Source organism: Hoplias malabaricus, unplaced genomic scaffold (genome assembly GCF_029633855.1).
Source record: "Hoplias malabaricus isolate fHopMal1 unplaced genomic scaffold, fHopMal1.hap1 scaffold_591, whole genome shotgun sequence".
In the NCBI taxonomy this organism is placed as follows: domain Eukaryota; kingdom Metazoa; phylum Chordata; class Actinopteri; order Characiformes; family Erythrinidae; genus Hoplias; species Hoplias malabaricus.
The window spans coordinates 1-10540 of NW_027101275.1; the positions used below are offsets into that span (position 1 = coordinate 1).

Sequence of the window (10540 nt, forward strand, 5' to 3'; positions counted from 1 at the left end):
TTCAGGAACCCGTTCTCTCATGATTTCCACAATCCCCCAATACCCCACACACCTCTTGCAGATATTACCATGTGATAAAGCAGGGTACTGCCCAACCCCGTCACTCACTGACTGAGGCCATGATACACTGCCCGCATTTTGAAGCAAACTCTTGATTTTACAGGACAGTAATCAACAAAACTAGACCCTTAGGATGAAACTTTATTAAAACTTTACTGAAGGTCTGTAATGTGAACATCACTAACGATTGTATTTTAAAAGCATGTTATGCAAATAACCGTGCTTGAATTAAAGACCTTAATTTGCATCTGATTAGCGCATAACTGACAGCGTTTCATCCCTGTGTAGGTCCTTGAAAAACACTGAATGACTTGTCGGTGTAATGACTGTGTATTAGCGCTAATATGAGTTTAATGAGAGTTTGATTAGTCACTAATACTTTAAGATGTGTTCCGTAATGAGTTTTACACTTTAAGTCATCAGTAATACAAAGCTTTTAAAGAGCGACACAGGTTTACAGTGAGTTCATTTGCATTCGGTTCCTCACAGCAGCAAATATTGAAAACACAATTTGTTTGAATGAAGCGATGTTACGTTAGAATGCGAGATGCAGATTGACTCGATGTAAATGCGGTTAGCACTTTTTCAGCGTCTGATTAGAATAAAGGAACACATCTTGAAGAATTAGACTTAATGAACACTTATTAGACACGTCTTAAACTCTTATTAACTCTAATGCAGCAACCTCCAGGCCTCACACGGTGAGAGAGCTGTATAGGACTGTAGTGTTAATTATATATGAAGATGTGAATGTAGGTGATGATTACTCCATAGTGAATTGTTTGTTGAGCATTGTTAGGACAGATGGCGCTGTTTGTAGGGTCACTAATTCACTCCTGACTGAGCAAAGGACATGACTTCAATCAGTTCCTCAGGTGTGCGCCTTACAATGACGTTTTGCCCGTCTTTTTAGTCCGTTTTCTCTGACAGATCTGGTTATTAGTTTTTGGCTGTTATTTTTTTGATCACTGATTTCACCCACTACTGTGCAGGAAAGAGTCCAGTCTTTAAAAGTCAGTGTACCATGGCCATTCAACATGGACACCTTCGTCTGTTCCCACTCTCTCCAGGACCCTTCACTAAATTTTGCACCGTCACAGCTTCGCTCGTCCCCACACAGCTCCAAAGACGAGCCCCGCAGTGCAGTCAGGAGTCAGAGAGGAGCAGGTTTAAAGCTGTTTATCTGGAAGGAAATATTTATTTAAAAGAATACTAACATTGGAGTAAACATGATGTAAAGAGGCTATGCATTAGTTTAACCATTTACAGACCAGTTTCTCCAGGCGTCATTCCCGGCCTGTGCTGAACATCCCACAGCGTAGCAGTGACTGAGGGATGCTGTGTTTTGGCATTTTCAGAATATATATTTACTCTGGAAGAGCAATGTTGTTTGGGACCACTGGCCTTCATTCTGACTCTGCAAATAAAGTTGGACTGCTCGAGGTAAAGAAGACGACGAAAAATCACTTCCATTAATATCTTTAGGGGACTTGCTTTTCTTCACGTAGACCATCTGTGGAAGTGAACACCCAAATGCAGAGCAGTGAGCGATTCTTCACACACACTGGGGGCAATCTAGAATCAAACTTTAATTCCCATATCGCTGTGTCCATTAACAACAGCAAACAAACCAAACTTACTACCTTTGGAACTAATAATTCTATTTATTAAATTAATGACATACAAATGAAATTATAATAAATAATGATTATTACGCTGTTGTACAGAATAAACCCTGCACAGTGCCCAGATTAAAGTTTTAAGTCAGTATCCCTCTGGGTTTTTGCTCAGCACTGCATGTTGGTTCAATTGGCACCACCTTTGGGGCCATGCGTTAGTATTGAGGGCTGGTCCTAGACCAGATGCAGTTCTTTAAATGGATTTGGACTGAAGAGAATATCAACAGCAGCACCGATCCCTGATCAGCAGCGTGATGAGTCTGATGCTTGTGCTCCCAGGGCTCAGGTTCAGTATCAGGTCACTACTCAGCCATCCTCTCTGCCTTTTACCTGTACAATATTGTGAATACTGTGCTATGGAAACTGAACTCATGCATAGAAATGACTTGATGCTTTAAACATATCAAACCAACTGAAATTAGACCTAGGGTAGAGGGGTTACGGGTTTTAAGAGATCTGAAATTCTAGAGAGAATGTTTAAGAAAAAAAAAAGAAAAAAAACATGCACCAGGACGTCCACGTGCGGTAAGCGTGGTTCTCTTAATGAAGACGCCACACTAAATATATGTAATTTACATATGTCATGTTTCTTTCTACCAAAGTAGAGTCAGTGATGGTATTTTTTAAAAAACACCAGTTGTGATTTTAATATTTTCATAATGCACATATGAATAACCCTGAATTATAATGATGTAGCCTTTGTATAGTCCCGTATGGTCCTACTATGCATGATCTGAAGCTGTGGAATGGTCAAGGAGGTCCGTATGCATTTATGGTCTTTTGCAAATTGCTTAAATAAACTTATACTTACAGCATGCCCTCTGTTTGAGTTGTGTTTTTAACCTACTCCAACAAGAAACCTCCAGACTGTTCCCTGAAATGAGGGATGTTCATCAAAAGTTTCTCTTTTCTGTTCAGCTTCTGCTCCTCAGAGGAGTCGTACCTAACATTGCTGGGTTGGATTAGATTTGCATTCTGCCTCGTATGAACGAGTGAGGTCGTAGTACTGATGTTGATTAGTTCTGCATCACAATTACCACATCATCCCAGAGACACTGAAAGATGCTCCAGAGAACACTGTTTAACAGCTGAATATCAGGAGGCTTTATTAAACATAATATTCACCCTGGTGAGTTGGAGCTCATGTGCAGCTGCTCCAAAGTTTATTTTCCCAGTTAGGAAAGGTGTGTCTAACAGAGTGGATGACGAGTAGACAGTGTTAAAAACTCCAGCAGCACTGCTGTGTCTGATCCACATGTACCAAAGCGACACACCCATATCAGTCTGCTCTGTAATGTTCCTACAGGGGTCCAGACCAATGAATGTTGGGTAAACAGAGGTGAACAATGTAAGCAGTACTGTGTTCTGAACGTATGCTGCATTTATGTAGAATGCAGAGACCTTAAAACTGTACCGCCTCCTCATCCGAGTCTCTCCAATCACAGTGCTGGACCTTCACCTGGTGTGTTCTCCCCTAGTCTACATGGGTTTCCTCTGGGTGCTCCAGTTTTCTCCCACGGTCCAAAAATACACTGGTAGGACTGGCTTCTCAAAAGTATGTGAGCGTGTGTCACCTTGTGAAACACTGGCGCCCCCTCCAATGTGTGTTCCTGCCTTGTGCCCAGTGATTCCGTGTAGGCTCTGGACCCACTGTGACCCTGAACTGTATAAGCGGTTACAGACAATGAATGAAAGAGATCATACTTCCCATTTAATCTCCAGATTACAAATATTCATTCACCTCTTCCTCTGGAGAAGAATATGTAATGGATCTTTAGGGAACACAACTGGACTTTAACACCACTGCTGTACCTTTAAAAAGGTACGTTTACACAGCTTGTATATTTACTGATACCAATGATGTACCTCTATTGTAAATTTGTTTTCCTGGAGGTGTGTGTTCACTTGTGCAGTAGGTGTAGAAATCTGTCCCCTTTAAATTACAAAATGATTTGTAAAAAATGTACGAATGTGGTACATCACTGCCATCTACAGGCCACAAGTCAAAAGAAATAAAAGATAAATAATTTTATTGTGTTTAAGTGAAGTCCGAGAGCAAACGGCGATCGTAAACAGTTTTGGAGTTTCTCTTTCACTGAAACCACCTTAAAAATTAAAACGAAGGGATGTAATGTAAATGTAAGTGTAGCTGTCTTATTACAGTAATGTAGAACTGTCTTATTAACAGTCATAAGCATTCCCTCATTCAGTGCCATGAATGTAAAAGGTAAACTAATGTGTTTATACAACACTGATTTCAGTAATTCACGCAGTTTCTGTAACAGCTCCATCCTGTTCAGGTTCGTGGGGGGTCCAGAGTCTACCTAGAATCACTTGAACAGATGAAGCACACCCTGGTCATAGCACCACTCCATCACCGGTCTTTACACACTCACACCTGTGGAGAACCGGCCAATCCATCTACCTGCATGTGTTTTTGGACTGGGAGGAAACCCACAAGGACACTGGGAGAACACACAAGTCTCAAGGATTCGAACCCAGAACACCAGGACCCTGCAACTGTGTGGCAGCAACACGACCTGCAGCACCACCATGCCTTTTCACAGAAGGAAAATAATAATTAAAAAAAACATTAAAATAGATATCAGTGTGTTTCCATGAGTTTGAAGTGCAAAATTGCACACAGGAGGTTGTTATATAAAGCTTTTTTTAAAGAGTAAGTGCAGGTATAAAAGTCTTGCTTCTTTATTATTTGTATAAATACGGTAATTACCTGTAAAATCCACTGGATGTTTTGTTATTTATAATGTGTATGAGTTCAAACTTACTGTAGAATATAAAGTGACGCTCACCCCTGGGTTTGTGGTGCCATGGGCTGGACTTGCACCTTGCCTAGTGTGTACACCTGAATTAGTTCAGGATGGGATCTGGATTCACCACCACCTTTAGTGTAGTTAATATTTATTAATATTTTGAAAACTGACCACGCTCAAAGTAGCAAGATCACAGGAGGATTCCAGTGCAGTAAGTCAGATTCAGAGAGAAGAGAACAGCTGTGTAACCTGTTCAGTTTAATGCAGACTTAATCAGAAAACACAGAATGAGCTCGCTCAGCTTCCTCAGGTCACATCGATGCTGCTGGATTAGTCACTTTCCCCATAAAAAGAACATTCTTTGATTTCCGGTCAACCACAAACATCATAAATGGATGATTAAAGTCGAGAATTGGAGTAAAAGTCCATGACAAAGGCCTGAAACCCAGTCCAGTCACAGCAGTTGCAGTAGCTCCAGTTTCATCCACATCCAGAGTGGCCTTATGCACAGCCTGAGGAAGAAAAAAAATGGGAGATCCCTTTGAACAGTTACAGAAACATTCTGCTGGTTGACCAAATAGCACAGTGCCTTATTTACATTTCTGTTTTTTGGCACCTACAGGAGCTTTTATGATGTCCCATAAGAATTAATATGGAGCTTCTTGTTGACTTTGATGCACTCAACGGCCCTCTCTAACTTTACGCGGTCCCTAAATTCTACCATCATGGAATATCTAGAATGGAAGATATTTCATTAACTGACTTTTGTAATGCTAGCATACAGTTGCAGACCCATGCTCAAATTCAGTGAGGTCATTTGATCATTTTATTCTTTCATACATATTTGTAAAATCAGACTGCACGAATAGGGGGAATACTTTATACCCATGTGGCAATAGGACTGAATGAAGCCCCTGTATGCAATTATTAGGTCCCAATAATTTTGTCTATACAGTGTAGATTATGCATTACTAGCTATGCACTTGACTCTCTTACCTCAGAAACATAAGCATCCACTTTAGAAGAAATCCCAGTGAAGTTAGCTTTCTTTTTAAACATATCCGTCATTCCCATTCCTTTCAGAATGTCTTTCAGGGAATATGATGTTTTTAGGGACAGCTTAGGGATGTAGATCTCATATTTTCTGCTGAAACATATGCAAAATACCATTTATACACTTCATATTTAATACCTTATGTGTTCTAGAGTGGATCCCCTCCCCGGATCACCACCTTAACGTGGTGGAGGGGTTTGCTTGCCTGCGTGAGCCTAGGAGCTATGTTCTCTGGGGCAGTAGCCCCTGGTAGAGTCTCCCAAGGCAAATTGGTCCTAGGTGATGGGCCAGACAAAGAGTGATCCATAAAGACAAGGATGAAGAGACTAAGAACATGGACACAGCTTCCCTTGCCCGGAGTAGGGTTACCGGGGCCTGTGGTGGAAAATTATGACAGAAACAAGAAAGCTGAGTCTCTGAGTCGGCTTCAAGTAAAAGAACAATTTATTAACGGAGAGAGGGTGCTGCGCACAACACTGTTACCTCTCTGTCTGACCGTTTCTCAACCAGCGTCTCTTATACCTGGAACTCCTTTTGAAGTTACCATCTGTTTGCTCTTTTACATTTCAATCACCTTTTAATGTATCCTGCTCCCAGTATGACTCCAAGTCTTTTATCATTTGTTTTTTACTCTTTTGTATTTCTAACACCTTTCCAGACGTGCTCTGTGCATCCCCCTCTACCCATTTGGTCTCAGTTATCTCCCCTCTGTGGTCTGGAGACAAAAGGAGTTGATTGAACGGAAGATGTCGATATGCTGTTATTTGAAACACACACACACACACACAAGTCTGCTGTTTCACACAGAGAATTAGGAATAAAACAGTTTCAGTTACACAAGCATGCATGGTCATGGCTGATTAAAAATATCTCTATTGATTATGAATCATTTCAATGAACAAATTCCATCACAGGCCTCACCCTGGAGCCAGGTGGGGGGGAGGGGCTCCTTGGTGAGCGCCTGGTGGCAGGACTTTCACTCATGGGGTCTGGCTGGGCTCAGCCCGAAGGAGTCACATGAGTCCACTCTCCCATGGGCCCACCACCTGTCGGGGAGGTAGTAATCTGGGTCTGGTGCATTGTGGATCGGGTGGCAGCCGGGGTTAGGGGCCCTGGCGTTCTGATCCTTGGTTACTGAAAGTGGCTTTTGGAACATGGAACGTAATCTCTCTGGTGGGAAAAGAGCCTGAGCTGGTGTGCAAGGTTGAGAGGGGTAATGGAAAAATGCAGATTAACACTAATAAATAATGGTTAATAATAACTAATGATTTATATTAATGATCGATTCATCTTGACTCTCGTTGTTCTCATTGCATTATGTAGGCCTTAGTGAGCTTGTGTGACCTAAAGGAACATTGTGTTGTGCTACTGTGCTGCAGGAGATAGCAGAGACTGTGGGAAAGTGCTGAAAGAGCAATTCTGAGGGAGTAGGGGAGACTGAATAGAGTGGAAGTAGGGAGTCAACAAACTGAAAGACACCCCTCACCTGCAGCTTTTTTTTCTTTCTGACAGTAATAAACTAGGATCCACCAATAAGCGAATGTTTGGGTTGATGTAATAACGCATGATGGAGTACGTGACTGGGGTCATATATATACTGTATGTTTTTTTTGGGTAATGACAGTTAGACCTGGAGGGGCGTGATAGGGAGGAATGACCCCGCTGATCTGAACCCGAGTGGTGTTCAGTTATTGGATTTTTGTGCCCATCACAGTTTGTCCATTACTAACACTATGTTCGAGCATAAGGGTGTCCACAAGTACACCTGGCATCAGGATACCCTAGGCCACATTTCGATCAACTTTATAGTAATTAGGCAGTGGAAGGAATACTTCGAGAATCTTCTCAATCCCACCAGCACATCTTCTGCAGAGGAAGTAGAGTTTGGGAACCCTGGGGGGGGCTCGTCTATCACTGGGGCTGAGGTGGCCAAGGTGGTAGGAGGCTCTGGATGCTCTGGATGTTGTGGGGCTGTCCTGGCTGACCCATCTTTGCAACATTGCATGGACATCGGGGGCAGTGACTCTGGACTGGCAGACAGGGGTGGTGGTTCCCCGTTTTAAAAAGGGGGATCGGAGGGTGTGTTCCAACTATAGGGGCTCACACTCCTCAGCCTCCCTGGTAAAGTCTATGCAGGGGTACTAGAGAAGAGAGTCCGACTGATAGTTGAACCTCAGATCCAGGAGATCCCGCCCCGGTTATGGAACACAGGACCAGCTCTTTACCCTTGCTAGGATCCTGGAGGGTGCGTGGGAGTTTGCTCAACCAGTCTGCATGTGCTTTGTGGATCTGGAGAAAGCATTCGAGAAAGCGGTAGGGATGAGGATCAGCACCTCCAAGTCAGAGTCCATGGCACTCAGTCGGAAAAGGGTGGAGTGCTCTCTCCAGGTTGGAAGTGAGATCCTGCCTCAAGTGGAAGAGTTTAAATACCTCGGGTCTTGTTCACGAGTGGGGGAAAGATGGAGCGGGAGATTGACAGGCGGATCGGTGCAGTGTCAGTAGTAATGCAGGCTCTGGACCGGTCCGTTGTGGTGAAGAGAGAGCTGAGCAGAAAAGCAAAGCTCTCAATTTACAGTTCGATCTACGTCCCAACCCTCAATTATGGTCACAAGCTTTGGGCAGTGACAGAAAGAACGAGATCGCGGGTACAAGCGGCTGAAATGAGTTTTCTCCGCAGGGTGCCTGGACTCTCCCTTAGAGACAGGGTTAGGAGCTCGGACATCCGGGAGAGACTTGAAGTGGATCCGCTGCTCCTCCACGTCGAGAGGAGCCAGTTGTGGTGTTTCGGGCATCTGGTACGTATGCCTCCTGGACGCCTTCCTAGTGAGGTGTTCCGGGCATGTCCAATGGTGAGGAGGCCCTAGGGCAGACCAAGAAAACACTGGAGAGACTACATGTCTCGAATGGCCTGGGATATACCCCCAGAGGAGCTGGAGGCGGTGGCTGGGGAGAGGGAGTTCTGGGCTTCTTTGCTCCGACTGCTTCCCTTCCCTTCTCCAAAAATGAACACAGTTCACAGTAATGAAAGGTCTTTGGTCAAAATATCACAAGGAACAAACAGGACAGTATCATTCTTCCCATGTTTAACAGCCATGTTCAGAATGATACGTTTCAAAGCTTGTTTCTTTAAACGTGAATGGGCCACTGTTCAGCACAAGAGCCTGGGAGTGAGGAGCGAGGAGCAGAAGCTCTGGATTTTAGCCATTTTCACTTAGTTCTCTTTCTTCTCCAGTTTTAATACTATATTAAAATATACATATTTTTCAATGCTTTTTGTGTTTGTTTTACTACATTAAGCCTTGTCTTTGTCACATGAGCACAAGTCAAGTGCTGTGGCCGGAGAAACTTTGCTTTTGAACGAAAAGAATACCGTGTTAGCTGCACTGTAAACCATGTGTAATTAAGCTTCCAAGGGGCAGCCACCTCCCTGAGATCATCCACAGATTTAGCTTTCCTTGTGAGAGGTGGGGTGTGTTCCTTTCTGAGCACTAGGTGGAAAGAGCAGAGCAAATGTGGCTCAAACCTTATGTCACCAAAAATGGTTTCTCTATTGTGACAAGCTTAATCCCAACTACACTGAACCGTTTTCTTTACCATTATTTCTAAGTGATCAGTGAAGTTATGACAGAGGTTGGAGTTTATTTTTTATTTTTTGCACTAAACATCCTTTAAATCAGGCTATATCTGAATATCTCTCAAAAGGCAAATTACCTTTTCACCACCTGTCGGAGCCACTTTGCTATGTGTTGTGAAGATAAAGTTTCCTCCAGAGCAGCCAGATCTTTTTCTGGGAGAGCCAACATCATGGAGAAAGAATCATTGTAGTGCAGATAAAGGACATCTGTGGAGAGTTCTTGATCATGGAAGACTTCGTAGTAGTCTTTCCTATACATCATTTGAACTGGAACAGTCGTCTCATTGTCCACGTGGAAGTCCCTCTCACGGGTGAGCTTGGGGTGGAATGGGATGATCCATTTCCCTTTAGAAGAAAGCAGACATTTATTAGGGTTAGGTGAATTGGCCATGTATCACACCTCTGAAATGATCATATCTAGCGAACCCACCTTTGAAATATATATAGCTGAGCAGGTACATGATTGTCCTGGGATCCAGATCTTCAGTAAACTTGCTTATTTTGCCCCGTGTCTTTTCACTGACGTACTTGTTTATCTGCTCAGTGGTCTCTGTGCACTTGGTGAAGTCAACAGAGAAGCCATCTGAAAGGTAGAAACGCTTCATCTCCTGCAGGAATTCAGGACGAGGCTTGAAAGTGTCCTGAATATAGAGAGCAGTGCCAACCTCCAGATCCACACCTGTCCTCTGATTGAGAGTTTGGAGAAGACTGAGGACGGCTTGATGCACCTCCTCACTGCTGTGGACAGAGCTGTTGAATCCGAGACCACTAAAGACCTGCTCGTATGTTTTGCCCCTTGCTCCCAAGGAAAGTGCGGATAGTGCCACGGACACACTCAGAGGAGAGAAAAACACATTCTTGGATTGAGAATTTGACTGAGCTTTAATGCTTTTGTACAGACGTACAGCAAAATTGTTGTTCATCACAAACAGCTGCATTTTGTCGTCAGTCTCCTGTTTCAGATCTCCATGTACACCAGTGTAAAGTAACGCCCAAAAAAGACAACTCCACAAGCAGAGTGTGCTCCTCGCCATTCTTCTGTGGAGACAAAAAAAACACAACCAACATTTAACACAACCAACTTTTCACTTCAGAAAAAACACAGGTGATTTTTCACAGCAGTTTGAGGAAAAGGATACTGCACTTGACTAAAAACAGACGAGCAGACAATGGGCACTCTAAACATAGGCAGATGACAAAAAACTGACTGGGAGGTATTTATTCACAGTTTGTGGCTTGGTAGAAACAACAGATCCCCAATGTAGTGGAGATGAACAGATTATTCATTGTTAATACAAGATATTATACTTTTTGGGGACGTATACAGAAGTTGAGAAAG

General features: G+C 43.2%; 1 protein-coding gene across 2 annotated transcripts; it reads right to left on the minus strand.

Annotated features, from left to right (window-relative positions):
- Positions 1-4516: 4516 nt before the first annotated feature.
- On the minus strand, positions 4517-10237 carry LOC136685467 (hibernation-specific plasma protein HP-55-like). 2 transcript variants are annotated; one of them, XM_066659397.1, is made up of 4 exons: positions 9632-10237; positions 9279-9546; positions 5510-5657; positions 4517-5025 (listed from the first exon to the last, which is right to left on the minus strand). In XM_066659397.1, the coding sequence occupies exons 1-4, from the start codon at positions 10233-10235 to the stop codon at positions 4825-4827; spliced, it is 1221 nt and encodes a 406-aa protein (XP_066515494.1). In that variant the 5' UTR covers positions 10236-10237; the 3' UTR covers positions 4517-4824. The 2 variants fall into 2 exon arrangements, with proteins under 2 accessions (XP_066515494.1, XP_066515493.1); XM_066659396.1 differs by having other exon boundaries at positions 4520-5025; positions 5510-5660.
- Between the last annotated feature and the right edge of the window lie 303 nt (positions 10238-10540).